This window comes from Buteo buteo, chromosome 12 (assembly GCF_964188355.1).
Source record: "Buteo buteo chromosome 12, bButBut1.hap1.1, whole genome shotgun sequence".
Classification (NCBI taxonomy): Eukaryota; Metazoa; Chordata; class Aves; order Accipitriformes; family Accipitridae; genus Buteo; species Buteo buteo.
In genome coordinates, this window is record NC_134182.1 from 34799728 (window position 1) to 34820193 (window position 20466).

Sequence of the window (20466 nt, forward strand, 5' to 3'; positions counted from 1 at the left end):
TCACAACACGTTTTACTCTTCTATTAATCTGAATGTTTGGCTTACGAATTTGGCGTAGCCAAACATTTGAAATACTATGAGGTCTTGAAGAAAGAACTAACCAAGGTAAACTTTCCTTTAAGCAGCTGGAAGCTTCCATCCCCAATAACGTGTGAGTTATGATTTTTGTTTAACAGTCTTAGACTCCTGGTACAGTATAAGCTGTTTGACATTCATGGCTTTTTTCCTGTAGCCTTTGGCCTACCTTGTCTTAGCAGCTTTCTGGAGAGGAGAAACAAGACTCTGGCTATGTATGTATGCTTTTTTGGCAAAACCTTTACTTTGTGTGTGAATTGGGAAATAAATCCTAAAAAGTTGAAGAGCCTGGCTTATTTAACTTGGTTTCTGGCAGATCTTTTCAAGTGTTTTTTTTCCTCTTAATAGAACTCTCTGCAAATATTGTTACTGGAATTATAGGTCAGCCAATTTTGCACCTTCCAGCTACTATTCTTATTTCCCCTTTTGAATGTTTATGTATTCTGGGCCAAACCCTGTACATGTCCTCTAAGACCTTCCTTTCCCAGTGGTCCTAAGTAACCATTTGAGTATTAAAAGAAGTGGGAAGTGTCACGGGTTGAAAGGGAGAGATATCAGAAGCTGGAGGGGTTGAAGCTAGAAGTAAAATCAAGTGTAAAGTAGAGCAGGTCAGGCTTTTTTCATTTCATCTGTTGATTAGTAATCTCTTATGGCTTGACTTAACAGGCAGGAGAATCGTTACTGCAGTAGTACAAGAGTCTCGAATCAAACATCAAAGGCTACACAGAATTATGCACTCTTAAATCATTATTTTGATTATCTTCAATTCATGTAGGCAAACTTTTGAATCCTTATGGCAATGAAGCTTGGAATTCATATTTCTGCAGGTTCTTTGCACTGTTTTAATGCAAAGTGATTGAATTCTAGGAGGGATTTGGTTCAAAACTTTCTTGCTTTTCTACTGAGGCTAGGAGACCTGTAGTTTAGGTTTCAGCATTATGTAGCATAGTATCTTTCAGAACTTCTTGGAATTATGGAATTGTTTATTATCTTTATCTTTAAAATGGCTCTATATAAAGATTAAACTGTTGGGTTTTTTACCTTCTGTACATCAGAGTGTATCTCTCTATCCTTTGTCATTTGACTTTTTTATATGCTGCAAAAGTCTGTTTCTTGTTTTGTGAAAATAGTGATGTTAGCTTTTGTAGTTGGGAAGACTGACCCTGAACTGTCTGCATGGATGACTAAAGCAAAACTGTGTAACTGGTTCGCTGTAATGACAGGAGTTTCAGCAGTTACTCAAACAGCTCTTTTTGGTAGTTAATGAAGATCTGGAATCTCTTAATGCCTGTAAGTCAAAATAATCATATTTATATCAAGTATCCTACTGGTTTTAAGCTGTATTGAGTCGGTAAGAGGGAGTGCAAGCTATTTAGTAGATTTTGTGTCCATCTATTCCTACTCTTTGTTGCCTGCCACTTGGTTGTGTGCAGATTTATCTGCTGTGCTTTCTTTCCTTTTCTATCTCACTTTGAGCTGCTCTTACTGTTATCTGACTTTTCCCTAATAGATCTGATTCATATTGCGCATGGTTGACAGGGCCTTCTGCTGCAGTCAGAGCCAGGCTTTGCCTCCTTCCTGGCTCTTGATGCCAAATTCACTTGTTCTTATATTCTGTGGGCTGTCACTGCTTTTCAGTAAATTTAGCTCTATGAAGTGATTTCCTTTCTTCTCAAATTTACTTTGTGCTTTCTGGACTAGTGTTGCATTTGCTGGTTTTAAAGTCTTGGAAAATGGCAAATGATACATTTTAAATAATTTATATCAAGCTCTACTTGGGTGGAAACTGGAATGGAATAAAATGTACCAAACTAGCACTATTTTTTAAAATACAGCTACTTATTACAGGGCAAAAAAAAAAAAGAAAACGTGCTTCCTATTTAAAATCAACTGGCTTGTTATCAAAAATAATAGCAGTGAATTGCACTATTTTTGTTGATTGCCTTCTCAAAACTTCAGAGTTGGGAAATACCTGGGACAAAAAGAAACAGCTTCATTGGACAAGAGAAAATGGCTTCAAGTTGCACTAGGGGAGGTTTAGATTGGATATTAGGAGAAATTTCTTTACTAAAAGGGTTGTCACACATTGGGACAGGCTGCCCAGGGAAGTGGTGGTGTTGCCATCCCTGGAGGTGTTCAAAAAGCGTGTAGACAAGGCACTTCAGGACATGGTTTAGTGGGCATGGTTGATGGTTGGACTCGATGATCTTAAAGGTCTCTTCCAACCTAAATGATTCTATGATTTCACCTTGTTATTTCTACTCAGCTTCTCAGGCTCAGAACAGTCTGTAAAATAAGCAGATCTTGTCAAAACTAAGTTTAGCACTGCAGCATACCCTGGTTCCAGGTTCTTAGCTGGTTCAGTGATATTTTTTTTTGGGGGGGGGGGGGGATGTGTCTATTTGGTAGCAAACTCTGCAGTTCATTTACTGTAGAGTTTAAAAGGTTAATTTATTGCCATGTGAGATCTCAGTACAGGCAAACTCACATTTTCTTGAATTTGAAGTTACAAACTTGCTTAATTTAAGTTTGAAATAATGTAGCTGTGTTTTCTGATACTCATTCCACCTGGCAAAGTCATTGAAACTCAGGAAACTACAGAGCCAGCTAAGTCCCCAGAAGAAATTAACTCAAACATGCTCCTATTTGTGTACCCGAGGGAAGCATACAGCAGAAACAGTACCTATTATTGGAAAAGGTTTGTTAAATCACTTCTAACTTCAAAATTTAGTTAATAAATTGTCAGAAAGGCAAGCCTTTCAGCAAAAGGAAGGCTGCACAGTATACTTAGCTTTGGATCAGCCTTTCATTTTCCAGCAGTTAACTTGAGCCGTTTGCACTCGTAACCATGTGGGCAGCCCACATTGCATGTTGTAAGTTCATGAAGAACACAACCTGTTTTAAGAAGAATGCTTGCGACTGCATCACCCTCATCACTGATGTGATGCCCTCATGACCTCCTGTGTTTTAGCTACTCTTTCTGCTGGATGGAAGGCAACTGGAGGAGTGGATGGGGGTGGCAGTCCTGAAGCAGGCATAGCATTAAAATCCACTGGAAGTTGGAGTGTTTGAAAGTTGGAAGTCCTATATAAGTGCATTTTAAGTGTAGATTAGATTTTGTAAAATGCACCAAAATCTTTATTTTTAGACCAGAAAAGCAGTGACATGACATGTTCTGTATTTCAGAAAATATTCAACGTATGTTCCAGATTGAAGCTATATTATAAATTAGAAGCAAGGGTGATAATGTAGTTTAGTTACCAAGGAGGCTGCAAAAGCTTTGGGAAATGCTAAAGTAGAGAGTTATATGGGGAGATGATCTTGAGATCTCTGTTTCTTCTTCCAGTTTCCTGAATCAAGCCATTCTTGCATTTTGTATAGCTTTGTTGCAAGTCAGGTTTGGTGTCATTTTTGTAAATAACTCTGTATTGGGTTATTTGCAGTTTGGTAGCTGGCTGAGGTGTAAACTTGTTTTCAAAGAAAGTTCCTGGAAATATTTTGAAGAATGAACTTGAAAGGCTAAGGAAAACTCTTGGCAGTTTGTGGGCTACCAACAGCAGCTGGAAAATTTCCTTTTTAGAGTTCTTTCAGTAATTGGAATTTGAAAATCTGTATTTCTCTCTCCAGTTATTTTCCTATAGTTTCCCTCTGGGCTGCTTCACCAAGTGTCTATTAAATGTTGTGCAATTTGTTTTTGTTTAACTCTCTAGTTCTGGCTTCTGTGTCTGTGTGCATGTTTTAACTTCTTTAGGATGGTAATTTAGATGTAAAGATAGTTGCTCAGTATTAACTGGCTAGCTTTTAAACCAGTAATCCAGAAGTACAGACGCTTTTCTCTTACTCTGTGACTTTACTTGGATGTTGGGAGTTTCTTAAAAACAAACCAACCAACCCAAAACTACCTCCCCCCAACCTAGATACTTTTGTCTTACAACCTCCACTACCGTCTGATAACCAAATTGCACTTTGGGTCCAAGTTGCTTTTGTAGATGAGCTCCTCGGATGATCCTGAGATTATAGAGAATTTTTAATAAAGTTGGTGGTATTTGTCTGGTTAAACAACAGACAATTATTTTGTTTAATGATGGAAAGTGTTCTTTCAATATCAGAATCTTCTAGCAGGAGTTAACGCACCATAGGTGGGGCATGGCTTATGGATAAGAAAGCTGTAAATGAGCCCTACGTAGCTTCCATGCTGTGCAAACCTTGAAACATCTGAGCAACCTCTGACTCTCATCAATAGCTGTTAGAGTAGTATTCCCTCTATGCATATCGGCTTAGTTTAGGATATGCCTGAGCTATATTATTTGTCTAAAAGTTGAACTTCAATGGAGTGACATCTCTGCAGCCTGCTGCTTACTGACCTTAATTGAAAGCGCCTCAAAAACTTTGTATGTTAATGATGAAAACAATGAATATTAGCTCCTCTAATCTGTAATAAATAGTGACCCCAAAAGACAGTTTTTGCTTTGCAGGAGATTCTCATACACATCCATGTTAAAACAAGAATGTTTGTATTGCACTAGAACTTGAGCTCTGATTTTTGAGTTCAAGGAGGTATAAATTTGCTGTAGGTAACACAGGTTTGACTGTCAATAGGCCAAAAAGTAAACATTCAACCAGAGGTAAGAATTGATAGTTGTAAGACATTTGGTAAATATCATACTGTTGTTTTACACCTGAAGATGGAGAAAGTCCTGAAATTTTGTTCCTGGTGGCTGGATGCCAGTCTAACTTTCCATGTTAGTGCCACAACCACTCACATAATAACGCAGTCCTTGTTAAAGAGGAGTTAATCAGTTCTGATTGTAAAGGGGGTTGCCATTAGGTTGTATTGGAGAGCGATCAAGTGCTCTGCCTGTGTGAAATACTGGGTTTTGAGAATAATGTTGTCTTGTACTTCTAAAAGGCTTGTTCCTCAAATGGTTTGATTATAACTGACTGTGCTTTTATTTATGCAAAGAGGCAGTAAATTAAATTATAATGTCTTTGAAGTCTGGACTGGATCTTAAACAATAAATGTTTCTTGGATAACTTTATAGCCAGATCATCTGTCATATTAACGCCTGTCGATATGTGGAGGTTTTTTTTTAAAATGGAGGTTGTGGTAGTTGAGGTTTAAAAAAAAAACCAACAAACAAAATGGGCAAGATGAAGCATGGTCTGTTGATTATTTGTATAAACTGAGATCTGTAAAATTGTTCAATTTCATGTTAATTTGCAGGATGTTCTAGAGGAATTTAATAGGGAAAAGTGGCTGTTGATGTTACACTTAACAATACTGCTGCAGTTTGATTACTTTGTTGCAAAATTAAAAACCAGGCTATTTCATCAGTGGTGTTTGGATTGCTGAGTGCTATTCTTTAAATTACGAAGATTAAATTGGATATTTTCCTGTTTTTGTATTGTAGGAAAAGTTCGGTGGCAAGACTTTGATCAAGATGCTTATGTTGGTGCTACCATGGTGCGATCTGGTCAGGATCCATATGCCCGCAATAAGTTCAATCAGGTAGAAAGTGACAAACTGCGAATGGACCGAAGTATTCCCGACACTAGGCATGATCAGTAAGTGCTAAACTGAGCCATGTTTGACTTGGATTAACCCTTTTGTATTTATGGCTTTTGAGCAGCAGGTGTTTTTTCTAAAGCAGGAGCTCTCCAGCTTTTGAAGTGACAGGAACAGTAAACTGCAGTGCAATCCTCGAACAGTGGGTTAAAGAACAATGAATCTTATTCAAGTTTTTCTGTTTCCATGGCTTCCATCAGTGTGTATTCTGTATCCAAACTGGTGCTGCATTTCAGTCTCTTTTTGTTCCTGTTTATCTGATGGCTTTTCTTGGTTCCTACATTTGTAAGTCTCTTTCACTGTGAGGATGATCAAACAGTGGAGCAGGTTGCCCAGAGAGAGTGTGAAGTCCCCAGCCTTAGGGATATTCAAAGCCCGATGCACAGCCTGCTGTGGCCGACCCTGCTTTGAGCAGGGAGTTTGGACTAAAAGATTCCAGATGCCCCTTCTGATCTCAGTTGCTTTGTGATTCTGTTCTAAGTAGGTGATGATTGTCAACTCCAGACCTAAAGGAATCCATTTATGCACACCCCAGTGAACATAGGACAGAATTACACTTCAAATGCTTAAAAATTTTTTGCTATGTCAGGCTGCTTGTGCAATTTCAGGAAATAGTACAATTCATAGTAAAGAAAAATACTATGTTCTTGTGGGTAGAGAAATCTTCAACTTAAAAAGGGTTTGAGTGACTTGCACTAATCTTGTTTAAGCAGAATTGATTAATATTAAAACAACAGTTGTTCATTAGGACTTCCATAACTTAAAAATAACAGAAGCAGGTTGAACTTGGTTTTAAAAACTAGGCAAGCATAGGCTCAAAGCATAAATTTAGCCAACTGTGTATAGTTAATTTGCCTAACTAATTCTGCAGTTAGGGTGAATGTACATTCACAGCTTTGTAGGTAGAAGAAGCTGGAGGAGGCACCAGAGGGAGAGGGATAAGGAAGGTGCCTGGTTTTCCTCCATAAAGCTCTTTAATCAGGAATGGCATAGCGAAGGAGATTTGTATAAAAACTCAGACACTTACTGTGTCATTTTTAAATCCCTTCTATAATAACACGAGTTTAGGTTCCTTTAAGGAGATGATTTGTAGATAAAGCTAGTCGTGTAGAATGTGCCATTAATTGACTGGAAAAGTAGGAAGAATCTGATGTTTCACTTGTTGCCATGAAAGCAGTGAAAAGCACGATGCCCCTGGTATACTGAGGAGTTTAAAATTACTTTTGAGTTTTCTTCATCACATCACTTTTTTTTCACAAGAAATGCATTTTAACTTTTTAGATCAGTTATTCTTTTCCCACAAGAGCAAAGCTCAGCCACCAACTTCTAGAAGCTTCTATGATTCATATATGCAGAATTTGGAATTTTTCTAGATACTTAATAATCTCTCAGGTGGGTCTAACAGACGAATGCTCTACTTTGGAAAGAACTTAAATAAGAGAGATGACAGGAGACAAATTATATTACAGTGACTATGTTTTAACTGTCAGTGTTGTGATTATATGCTGACCTGCCTGTGTATTTTCAATAAATGGAGCTGGAAAAAGAACCCTGCAATGAGGAGAGAGAGAGATATGTTTCTAGGGAAAGGCTGTATCTCTGCTGTGATTATTACTTAGACTTTGCTGTGGAGCAGATTTAAGTGCCCATCAGTCTGTAAATGGTCATCTTTTTGCAGAAAATAAACCAACCAACCAAAAAACCCCAAACCAAACTGAAGCAATCATTCCTGCAAATTGTCCATGATGCTTTCCCTGCCATGTTGCAATTAATTTTCCTTCCATTTTGACAAGGACATTCACTGCAGAAGCTGAAAAAGTTGCATGAAATATTTGTTTGGGTACTGTCCAAGGGAAAGAGCAATAGCAATAGCCATAGGATGAAGCATATGTTACAGATCTGAGCACATGACACTTGGAAGCATATTATTTTCCATAAAATTGGAGGCAACTGTATTAAGATTAAGATCTCTTATAGAGCTGCTACAATCTTTTTCTTTAAGAAAAGAAACCTGGATGAGGAAATACTTGTTTCTGCTTAAGCAACTTTTTATTAATTGTATTGATATGTCTAAGAGGCTGTTTGACTTTAAAATAACTACATAATAGTACTATTTAATTGCTGAAATTGTATAGGCTGTTTAGAAGCAGTTTACAGGATTCTACACTAGATATGTAAATGTGTGTATAATCATGCATATCTTTTTTTTTATACTACATTGTTTAGTCTTTTCTGCACTGGACAAACTTTTACTAGCAATGGGTTAAGACCAAAGTTTACTACTTGCTTTTTGTGAAAGCTGCCAGCAGTGCTTGAGAACACTTTGGTTTGCCTGTTTAAGCTGCTGCTTGCCTTTATTTTAAGCAAAAAGGAGAAGTGAGAAACAGGCAGATACAACATAAAGGAAGCAGAGAGAGAGGAGGTCTGAGCAGGAATGCAGATTCTCACTCCAGCTGATGCTCACAACTGCCACTTCCAACAGCTCTGAGAAACCTCTGGGTTTCCTTCTGTTGCAGTCTGTTTATGACGTGTAACTGAGAGCTATCCTTGTCACGGTAGATTTTGGAGATCCAGAAACTGAGTCTCACAGTTGTAATAGGAAACTTCCAGTTCTGTCCTCCTGTCAGTGTAAAATAGCGTCTGAAGTGGGAGGAAGGGTGAACTACCCCATGGTTTTTTGTGGACCAGTGTCCGCCACGCTTACTTTGGACCAGTGGTTTCTGATCGTGTCTCTTAACTGATGTGTTGGCATAATTCTTGAGAATTACCGGTAAGTACTTTAGCTGGACTAAACCGTGTTTTCTTCTTCATTTGGCAACAATTAGAAGCTTCTGACCTCACACTCAAGTTTTATTCTTAGGCAGAGAAGAAACAAACTTTCTTGTCTCCTTGGTACCCAGACATCTGTTGAGGTGAATGTTCTTGCACTGGTTAAAGTGGATATTTCTGTCAAAAAAATGGTTTCAACAAACCATAGAGGCTTCTGAAAATTTGTTAATGATATGAACTAGTCCAGTGACTCAAATTTCTGGGGGAAAGAATGTACTTCTCATGTTTTAACTGATTTTAATGACCTACGCTAAGCATTGATGGTCTAGATTGAAGTTTTCAGTTCAAGTTCTATTTTATCCAAATGTATTTTGTCATTCTGCACGTAAAATTAAATTCTGTAACTTGAGGAAAGAAAGTCTAATCTCTGTGCCAAAAATGATGACGTTGTTTCTTTGGTTTGAGTTTCAAGTATGGCACTATTGACACAGAAGAATAAGAGGAGGACTGCTACTGAGTCAGTTAAAGCAGGGGTTTTTGGAGAGCTGAGAGCAGAAATACTCAGTGAAACACTCCTCCAGTTTTATTTGGAAATCTAAAAATCTTAATTTCTCCTTCAGAAATATGCAGTAGTGCTCTTGAGTTTTCTTAAAATTGAGAGGCTTCATTGCCTTGAGTAATTCTACCCTAAGAAGTGCTCTGGCTCAAGTGCTCTCTTCTGCAAGAAGATCAGTATAAGATTAATGTGACTTTTAAAATTATTCTAATGCAGGTGCTTCATGTGATAACTGCCTGCACAGTAGACTTGTCCTCTGTGGGCAATTTGAAATTTAGCACAAAAAAAAAGTATCTTTTTTGGCACCATAGGCTTTGGTGTATTATAGCTGGATGTCTTACACTTATCTAAATGAATTGCCAGAAGCTCACAATTAGAGAAGGTCTTAATTCTTCACTTTCTAGGAATGCATACATGTTTGATTTATTGGTTCAACGCTGGGCACTAGTGACGAAGCCATCTTGTACGCCCACCGTTTGAGAAACAAGGCAATCGTAGGGTTGGCATGGGCTTTGTTTTTCTTCAGAGCGAGTGAGTTCACCATGGCACAATAATGTTTTGTTTCATGGCAGGCACTAATATATGTGATGTTATGGGTGTGCTGTATCGAAAACGCTGCAGGTCTGTGGGGTTTTTTGGGGTGGGCAAGGGCAAGAAACCCGTTGCTGCTCATGCTCTGATTCCGGGAAGTTGAAGGTTGCATGGTTTATGATGCGTGTTGCAGATGTTTAATCAGGTGTGGAGAGGCCTTTTATATAGGCAAGAGGCCTAGCTTTAGAAGTTCAGGTAGCAATGTAACTTACCTCTCTTCCCTTAAAAGCTAGTTTGATTAATACTGCACAGAGTACAGAATTATTTGCTGAATTGCTACAGGTGGATGCTAGCCAGGTTTATTCCATCTCAAGACAACTAGGCCTGTTAAAACTCTACCCCTAATATTAAATAAAGAATATGTGAAGAAATACATCACTGGTGTACGTTACTGCATGAATGGCGATGCGTATCGTGACCTGTCAGACTGTAATGCTTTCAGCATAAACTCATTATACAGCATTTTCTAGTACTGTTAGCTTCTAATACAATGAGAGTAGTGTCTTTTTTTAGCTTTATTGTCAGAGGATTTAAACAGCTTAACTTTATGTAGTCCTGCAGGAAGTATTTGGGGATTTGCTTCTTTTTGCTTATTATATTAATTTCAGGCTATTAGAGGTGATGAAAAATGAGTTGACATAGGTGGAATATTTCATTATTTTTATGGTTTGGAAGGATGTGGTTCTGTGTTTAGTTGGCTCAACATTGTCACAGCTAGCTTTGTTTTTCAAATTCTGAATGTTGCAATCCTCACAACTTCTCATTAGAATAGAAAACTGTTTTTATCTATGAGCAAGACCAGGATGCTACAGGAGCTTTAAAAACTAAAGGGAGAAGTGGACACATGCCATTCTAAAAAAGAGACATATGGTAGCCTGTGAACCTGTGTATTTCATTGAAAATATGCTTATTTGCTTAATTTATTGAATGCTTTTAATGTAAAATAAGTGCTCTGGTTTCATACTCAATTGCATGGAAGGTATATATGACACACTGTAATGATGGTAGTCCTGTGACTTTTCTGAACCTGCCTATATCTGACACTGACCGTTCGTAGTCTGTTTTGTACCAAGACAACTACCAAAAGTGGCAGAAGAGGAGTTGGTTATAATCACACATGCAAAAAGATATTGCATTCTTCCTAGGTAGGTGTAGTGTGTACCCGAGTTTAATAGATAACTGCTTCATGATGAAGGCTGTTTGCTAAGCCTGGGATGTAAATATTATGTTTAAATAATGGTATTTTGTCTTCCAGGTGTCAACGGAAACAATGGCGGATAGATTTGCCAGCCACTAGTGTGGTGATCACCTTTCATAATGAGGCAAGATCTGCTTTGCTTCGAACTGTTGTCAGGTATACCTAAGAGAGACCTTGATTCCACTCCACCCCCCCAAAGGCCATTCATTTGTGTCAGATAATGGCTTATGATAAGGAAGGGAAGTAACAATCCATTATGCTTTTCTAACCATTTGCAGAGGGAAAGCTGGGCCTTAATTTCATTGATGCCTCCAGTTCTTAATGTTCTGAAACAACAGCATTAAACAAACAAAATCGCTCCCCTTAACTACAAATGTGTGAAAGTGTGGCACCGATTACTAGAAGATGTTTGGAGGTTGGCTGTATAACTAGTTTCAAGAAAAACTCAGGGCAGATGGATTCCCAGGGGGTAGTTGACCTAAAGCTATCTGCAAGACTTCCATGTTGCAAGTTGTCTGTTCTACTCATTTCTTAGAGACTGGAATTTCAGGGAGAATGATTCTCTGTGTGCCTCTCTTCACAAATGCTTTCTGTAAGAATAAGCCAATAGCTGTTGGCTAGGTTCTACTGTGGCTTAACAAAGTAACTGCTTTTATGACATTATTATGGAACATTAAGACTGCTTAGTATGAATACTTTTCTTTTTTTGGTCTGTTTCAGTGTCCTTAAAAAAAGCCCATCACATCTCATTAAGGAAATCATACTTGTGGATGACTACAGTAATGATTGTAAGTACTTTTACAGGGTCTTAACTTTATTTTGTTTATTCTGGTAAGACTTTCTGTAGATGCTGGTAGGTGACTCAGTTAAGAATAGGTCACATGAGTAGGAGTTTGCAGAGGCTGATCCAAACCCAGTTCTTAATTCTTTTATATCTGTCACTGTGGAAATGTGAGGAGTTCTGACAAATATTTCAGGTATATCTTATTACTTCTTGCTAGCTGAAGGAGCAGAGTGTATAACTGAAAACAGCCTTTACATAGTATGTCATCTGATGTAAAAATAAAATCCATGGTGCTTGCACCAAATATTTTTTGTAGCACTGCTTTAAATGAATGCAGGTCTCCATCAGTCTCTTGGGAAAATTCTTACTAAATCTAAAATAAGTCAAGGTTTTTAAGTACTAGGGTATCACAATACAAACTTGAACAATTGAAATGGACCTCTGAGTAACATTTCTTAAAGGAAGTTAATGTCTACGTTTCCATTGTTAGTTTATAGTTAGTTTAGGATAGGTTTAAGCCTTAATGTTGGTTAAAAAGTGAACTTTCTTATCTGCAAAGAAAACAGTTTATTTCATCCTAGAAAAGGTGGGGTTTTTTCTTAGTAATGTAGAAACTATCTAAAGTAGGCAGAGAATATAATGAAATAAAAATATTTCAAAAGTGTAAAATTAAATTATCTTTAAATAACATAATGAGTATAGTAATTTCTTTGCCTGGTAGCTTTTCTTTATTTCTGTTGAGACAAGTAGGTAATTTTTTTTTAAGCATATGTCTTATATTTAACTGTTTATGACCATAAACATTTTTGACTACAAAGCTTTTGTATTTCTTTGAAGACAGCCTCTCTTACGGTGTACAGTGTTGGATATCAAACTGGTTCTCATCACTTTCATCACTTGATTACTTGAATTTTTTTATTTTTTTTTTTAAAAGCTGAGGATGGTGCTCTCTTGGGAAAAATTGAAAAAGTGCGAGTTCTTCGAAACGATCGCCGAGAAGGTAGGCTTAATCTGGGGGAAGGAAGATACAAATTCCACTGTGCTGCCTTATCTGTTAATCTTCACCAAGTCTTTTAAAGAAACATTCTGCTATACACTCCATATTGGAGGGGGGATTTTCACTTTATAAATCAACTTACTAGCGGAAGGAATAGAAACAAATGCATTTGTGCAAGTAAAACCAGTAATTCTGATTAATTCCATGTTGTTGTGTGTGCACTGTTGGCCCGCTGTTGGCTTTCACCAACTTGAGAAATTGCCTTTTACCCTCAACCTCTCCTTTCTCTTACTGTACTGAATCCTCAGTTGAGCTGCTCCCATTGTATGTAAGGTCTCACTGTAAATTGTATGAATGTTTGAAACGATCCAGCTTAAAAAGAGCTTTTTTTTTTCTTTTTTTTTTTTCCCCTTTCTTTTCTGGTTCCCTTACTAGAGTAAGGATCCAGTTGATGTACAGCCTGGCAAACAAAATGTTTGGCAGACTTGGGAGGGTTTGAGCAGCCAGGAGGTCTGGGACCACGTATGCCGGTTTTGCTGAAGCCAGTGGGCCATGTAACAAACTTTGTCTTAACATTTTTGTTTTCCTCTTTGTTGCTTTGTGACTTCGGTCTCGTATCACTGAGCCCTTCAGTCAGCAGCTTCCTTGCTATGGAGCTTAAAGCATTAGATAGAGGCAACTGTTATTCTACAGCTGTTTGAAATAATAACTGACAGTTTATTGTTGAAATAGCTGACTGAGCAGATATGTGCTTGTTTATTTTTGTAGGGTCTGCATCTTCTAGGCTGCCAGGCTGCCCTGGGGAGCAGCTAGAATCATTAGACTGTCAGAAAATGGAAATGACATGCACAAAACCTGTGTTGTTGTGCCATAATTAATTATTGCGAACTGATGGGCTCTTAGTGTTTGTAAATATTTTGTTTGGGATATTCTTGTGAACAAAGGCTTATTAGGAAAGCAGACCTTCTATGACTTGCCATGGTTGCAGGGTTCTGAGTAAGTTTATCATTCCTCTGATCAGTACAGCACTTAGATGGAGATAATCGTAATAGCAAAATGGAATGAAGTAAAAGTTTTTTGGTTTTTATTTTTTAGTAATTATATTAACTTTGTACTGCATACACAGATAAACTGAATTTTCATTCATACTTAAAAATATGCATCAGTAGATCTGAAAATGATATTCAATTTGACAAATCTTTTGTAATGTCAAAAAAGAACAACTATTTGCAAATTGAAGGCACAATTGCCTTACTTGGTATTTTTGTGAGATTAGGATTAAATTATTACCTGTGGGATCTACCGTACTGTTTATGAAGTTTTGCCTAGACGTGTGTATGTGCAACCAGGTGATAATTTTTTAAATTAAAATATTTTAAGATTTCATTTGATTGCTGGCTTGTTATGCTTGACTTTGATGCTCACTTTGCTTTTCATTTTAAAGTGTAGACTGATATTGATGTCTCAGACACGTACAAATTAAAATTTAAGAGAATCAGTAAAATCAGCCAGTGTGTAAGATGCTATAAGTAACATGTTAGTATCAACAACAGAGGAAGGCAGTGTGGTTTAAAATAGAAATTAAAATAAAGGCATAGTGTCTGTGGAGGGGATAACATTGACTGCCTTGCTTTCAGAAATATGTGATAGTAGCTTTTGGTCTCATCTGTAAGACCAGAGTTTGTTATGGGAACAGATGTATTTTGGAGGGCATGGTAGTCTGTGAATAAATGTGAGGGGAACCTTCTCAACTCTCTGTAAGGTTGAGCATGATTGTAGAAGACTCAGTGGCCCAAGTGGTCACCTCAGATGTGGGGCAAAAAAAATGCATATTAGAAACACTGTTGTGTGTTTTCTATGGCAGTAGAGCAAGACAGTAGGTTCTATAAGAATGTAAGTTAGAAATAATAAGCTCTGGAAAGGAGGAATTGCAGAAGTAAAACAAACATAGCTAGAGTGCTTGAGGAATGGTTTGATATGGAAAAACTGAACAGAACAGGTTCAAAGGTTGAAATTAGGCAGCATAAAAAAAATGAGGTATAGTTAGCTGCCAATGTGCAACAGATAAGGTGTAGAAAGTACTGTCAGAGAGCATCAGCACAGTGTATATCTAGAACAGTGATGCACTCACATTTGTGCTAAGAGATGGTACAAGGGTCTTGATGAGGCTGTTTATTGCTGAATGTTGGACAGACCAACAAGCTTTGCCTCTTAAGCATCTTGTATTCTGTTTGGCAGTTATATTTTGCAGGTTTATTTTGTAAAGGGAATGGAAAGAAATGGGGTTGACTGTTTTACAAAGTTTCAGTTAGGGGAAAATAAAACCCCAAAACCAAAACAGACTTGGTGTGAAACAATGTAGAAAGAAAAAGGAAAAAAAAAGTACTTGGCTTTGGTCTTGAGTGACAATGAAATCAATTAATTTTGAATAGCGATAGAGAAAAATAGGGAGGAAATTTGCAAAGGACTGAGGAAGCTTGCTGTTTTCTGTAGTGGAGTAAATGGTGGGATTTTCTAGGGTATGTGTGTAAATATAGCAAGGGACTTTAAGGAATGGTGAGGTCATCCAATGAACAAATATTAAAAGTGAATTAAGGAAGGAAAGGAACAGGGTAAATCAGTGAGGGGATCTGTATAACTGAGGTGTAGAGAAGAGAAGAACCTCTTGTCTTTACCAGAATTTTCTTCCTAAAGAAATCTTTTCAAGATAAGATTTTCAAAAAAACACTAAAACCAACCAACAAAACCAAACCAAAAAAACCCCTGCTAAACTACAAACCAAGAGAGTTGCAAGAAACACAGAGGAAATAGTTGAAAGGGGTGGGGGGAAGGCTCTCAGGCATGAATTGATGAAGCATGGTTATTTCTGGAAGAAGTTGACAGAAGAATGGACAGACTGTGGTGAGAACTAAGATGGGGGGGCAGCAAAAAGGTGAGGGAGATAAGTTAATGATGGTGCTTTCCTCAGTTCTATCGTAGAGCTGTAGGAAAGGTGTTTGTTTTCAGGACCGATCTTGAGTAACGTTTGTCAGTATAATTACCTTTTACTGTAATGCAGACCCAGCTGTAGTTGTGTATCACTTTTTTTTTTTTAAAAGGTACTCTAATTCTTCTACCTAAATCAGATTGAAACTTGTAGACGAGGGTGCAGTATGTTGGAAGCTTGCAGGCTGTTTGGTATGAAGTCATTTCGCTAAATTTTTAACTAGTATCTCATTTTGATAATGGAACTTGTGTGTTTGTCCTGTCTGAGTTAGAGTAATTTAATTAATGACTAACTTGGAATGGAATAGTTTCTCACTACTGTTGATTGATTGTTTTCCTCAGTAAGTACTTAAAACTTTCTATCTTTACTTCTCAGGCTTGATGCGCTCCCGTGTCAGAGGGGCAGATGCAGCACAAGCAAAAGTGCTGACCTTCCTGGATAGTCACTGTGAATGCAATGAACACTGGCTGGAACCGCTTTTGGAAAGAGTAGCTGAGGTTAGTAAAGAGTTCTTCTAAAGTAATTTCCTGAAGAAGTAGCTTTTAAATTTTAAAGCCATCTGGTTTATACTACATTAATTTTATGCATTTTTCTAAGGAATCTTTTTCTCTGAAGTGAGATGATGGAGATGATCAGAGTGTTCTGTGATTAAAACCCACTTTTTGTTCATTTAATCTGTGAACACAGGAACATAAAATGTGAATATTTATTATTATCTTTACAAGCAATTTAAATATATGCTTCTTTGGTTCTTTAGGGATCTCCTCAGTAAGTGTTGAAAATCTTTAGAGCAAAGTATAGTTCTCCTCAACCAATATCTTCTCAATGTAATTCAGTTTACCTGAGTATTTATGCCTCATTAAGATTCAGTGTGATAATAGGAGAGAGGTTGAGCTGTGAAACCAAAATTGTCATGGAAATTAGCAGGGACTGTGGGCTTTCAGCTTCTATGAAAATGATGCTTAGTCAGTGTCCCGGAAAAGCAATTGAGAGGATTGGAAGTACGCTGTTTTCTCCAGGGCTTGGTTATACTTGTTAACTTGCTCTGGAGGAACTCAGTTGAAGTGGAAAGTGAATCAAGCGTGATCCCAAAAACCACTGGGGAACACTCGAGACTACAGGGTTTTTCTTATTTCTTAATTGCATTCCCTTTCTGGTCAACTCCCCTTCCTGGAAAGGCTTTCTTTCAAAATGCTCCTGGTCAAAATGGTTTTGCTAAGCTACCCCCTCTTGTTAAGGCCCAGTTCTTTGCTTATCCTCCCTACAGTTCCCTTTGCACTTCCCCCCAAAGTGTGGGGGGGGAGAAAGTAAAACCCGTATACTCAATATGCCACTGGAGAAGCTATCAACTGATGACTGATTTTCCTTATTCTGTTTGGTTCTGTGATGGTTTACTGTCTATTCCAGAAATACTGTAAGTGGCCTAAGACATATCAGCAGTTAAAATCCTATTTTGGAGTAGAAATAACTTTAATCAGCTCAAACCTGGAAACTATTAAAGTACCTAGAGCCTACGAAGCCCTTGAGCATGAGAAACATAGCACTTTCTTCTATTTTTGTGCCTGTGTAAAGTGTTGTAGCCTCAGAAGGGTCGGGACAATTTCTCTATAATTATTAACTAGGAAAATAAACTTGAAGGCATTACGTGTATCTCAGAAGGAAGTGGAGAATGTTTGCAGCTAAAACACTAACGGATTCTAGGATGTGGAATCTGTTTTCAAGCCTTTTTGTGTAAATGGTTTGAAGCATCTACCTGTTTGAGAAATCAGAAGAGAAATGGTAGTTTTGGTCAACAAACCTCTGCTTTTTAGTAAGACAGCTATTTTGCCATTTACCCTTTTTCTTGTCTATGACATTTTTCAGGGCGTGCTCATTTAGCTTTCTGAAACTGATACGGGTTGTGAAAGTGTGTTACCTTTGCATCGTAACAGAATGTAAAATCTCTTATTAAATAGCTGACAATTTTGTGGAGATCCAGCATTACATGTGGTATACTTGGTGGGAGAAACTGGTGCATATTTTGCTTTGTGCAGCAGCTACTTTTTAGCAGCACAGGAATTATTAGATCCTTCAAAACTTGCTCCTCACAATTGTCACCACGGTACACACTAATCATATGTACAAAACTTGAATAGTTTTCAGTTGTATGAATACGTTTTTTCATTCTTAAAAGCTTGATGTGCTGTTAAATAAATAATTGATGTGGAATTCTAGTTTACTTTCATCTGGGAAGACTCCCAACCAAAGGTGTGAGGTTTGATAAAGTAGCTTCTAAGCTTTCTGCTTGTTCAAATACTTAAGGCATGGATAGTGTTTACCTATAGTATATGATAGTTCTTTGTTATTTTAAATAGATTGATTTTACTCACAGTGCAGATAGTATGCTAATTGGCAGCATTTTCTTGATAGTCTCAGTGACAAGAAGCTGAATAGATGTGAACTCATATCTGCTCTGGCCTCAAAGGTAACTTTTTCAGGTCAGGGGTACTATGCATTAATACAGTATTTTCTGATGCACTGCTGCATCTGTTCTGTATGTGGTGGAAAGTGTGGTTTTTTTCTTTTTTTCCTTTTGTTCCAGAATTGCCCACTTGGGATTTAATTCTGTTGGAGTTTTAGTTGTGTATGTTACAAAATAAAAATATATAGCTTCCAAGAAACAGTCTGAATTGAATCAGTTCTACAATACTCTTATCTGATGTGCTGTAACCACTTTAGAAAGCTACATCTTTGACATCTTGCTTGTGTTAGGAGTACCTGAGGCATCAAGCTCTCCTCTTCAGTTGAAGGATAATCCATCCCATGGTTTTCTTCTCAGAGATGATTTCCTGGTTAGAGTATCTTTGTGTCTTGACCAGGCTTGCTTAGCATTCCTAGAGGGGTCTGGCACTGCTAGGGATCTTTCTTCAGCAATTTGAGCAAAGGCTTAAAGCAGAAGCAACATACATAAAAGGTGAATATTTTAGAGTGCAGAATGTGTACAGATACCTGTGTAACCTGGAGCTGGTATATCTTCTCCCTCTTTACTCCCTCCTGGAGAATGGCTTTCTGCCTGATTCCCTAAGGCTACCTTTTATGTCGTCCTCTAGATTTTTTTGTGTGCTTGTTAGTTAGGGGAGATCAAACAAGGAGCCAGTTTAACCCTTTAATTCCCCCCAAATGTCAACATAGTAATAAGTGTACACAACCTTATAAACATTGGTAACTACTAGCTATTGAATGAATATTTGTCTCCTTGGCTTTTTCCATTTCCAATTTCTAATCACTTTGATGTTCTATTTTTACAATATGTCAGTTACATGAGAAAAATAAAAATTGAAAGATTCTGGTGCAGGACTGAACTAATCTGTTTTCATAGCATAGCCATAAAGCCTGTCACTTTTAGGAAGGTATTTTTAAACAAAGACTATCTTAAAAGGAAGAAAGAGCTAAGATTAAGAAATGAGATGTGGATTCCTTTTTCATATCTGTCTCAGATTTTGTGACCCTGAATGAGTCAACTTTTAACTGGTACAATGCTGAAAAGAAAATATTTATATTTTCTCTTAAGAGTGTTGTGAAGCTTAATCTTTGAAGTGTCTTGAGATTTTTAGAGAGGGGGGAAGCAATGTATGCAGAACCTTGAGGAAAATTTCTGATGGTTTATGAGAATAATATATAATAGTCTAACTCTCTAGAGCATACATAACCTCCTTATGAAATACTAAAATGAAGTAGTCTGCTACAAGCTTCCAGGCACTAGAGATTGCAGTATTCACAGGTTATTTCTTTCCATTACCCTCACCAAGAAACACATGGTTTTCCAGCTGTGTGTTCCATTATAAGTTATGGTGTCAACCCTTCAGAATGAAACAGAAGATTACAGAAAGACTTCCTTTTTGCGTGTGTTTTTTTGTTTCGAAAATGCACATTGGATTTCTACTTTAATCACACTATGGATAAATAAGTATCTTGCTTTAGGACAATTTAAAGGGGGCAGCTGCTGTGTAGTATTTTAAGTGGATGAACTCTGTGTACTTTGGAGACCCACAAGCTCTTTCTTTGTAGCAATCTCTGTATTGACAACTTCATAGTGCCCTGCAAAGCATCACCTTAAGAATGTGCAAGTCTTTTGTCTGCTTTGCTGCTGAGCAAATCTATGATTTCAAATCATGGAAGGAACAGCATGTTTCCAAGCCAACGAAGTGGGGGTTGTACATTGAACTGAATGTTCACAACCTGGGTATTTGTCTGTTGGAGATAAAAACTGTAAATTGTTTAAATAATACATTAGGTGTAGCAAGTGGTGTTAGTGTGGTGTCACACTGATACTGATAGAACTAATCAGACCAGCAGTAAAAGCCTGAGGAAATCCCAAATGCATAGAGACAGCGTGCTACCTGCTTACTCAGCACGGTGGAGATGGGTTTGAAGCCTAACTGAAGCTCTACCTAATGTGATACTTGACAGCTTGGGAAATTTTTACCACCAGGTTCAACTGTGCCAAGTAGAACCTTTTGAGAAAATGCAGATTTTTGTCAGAAAAGATTTTTAGAGATGGGCATAGATGTATAAGCTGTCTTAGCTTCAGCTAAGGAAAGAAGGAGAAAGAAAGGAAGGGTGGTTCCATTTTTGTTTCGTGTATTTCATGGGTGTATTGTGAATAGCCGGCAGGCTGGATATCTTCTATCTCATCAGTCTTTAAATAAAGGAGTTTTCTAATTCTATCACTGTAGAATGCCTAAAATAAGGTCATGGGTACACCTGAAATGCCTTAGCAGTATAGGAGGGCACACAAACACAGTTAGAGTTTCACAGTTAAGGTGCAGTAAATCATTATTGCTTCCCAAGTACAACACAGTTAGCAAAACTGTATGCTTGCCATTATAAACAGGGACTTGGGGCTACAGCTAACAGAAACAGAAGCTAAAGATGTGATCGATGGGGAAGTAGGACAGGTTGGTC

The 20466-nt window shown here is 37.6% G+C and overlaps 1 protein-coding gene across 2 annotated transcripts in view; it reads left to right on the forward strand.

Moving 5' to 3' along the window:
• Window positions 1-20466, forward strand: part of GALNT2 (polypeptide N-acetylgalactosaminyltransferase 2) — a 98172-nt gene that overhangs the window by 54323 nt on the left and 23383 nt on the right. For both annotated transcript variants that reach the window (XM_075043307.1, XM_075043308.1), the window contains exons 3-7: window positions 5487-5640; window positions 10813-10911; window positions 11476-11543; window positions 12474-12539; window positions 15898-16019. In XM_075043307.1, coding sequence (XP_074899408.1) covers window positions 5487-5640; window positions 10813-10911; window positions 11476-11543; window positions 12474-12539; window positions 15898-16019 — 509 coding nt within the window. The remainder of the gene's footprint in view (window positions 1-5486; window positions 5641-10812; window positions 10912-11475; window positions 11544-12473; window positions 12540-15897; window positions 16020-20466) is intronic.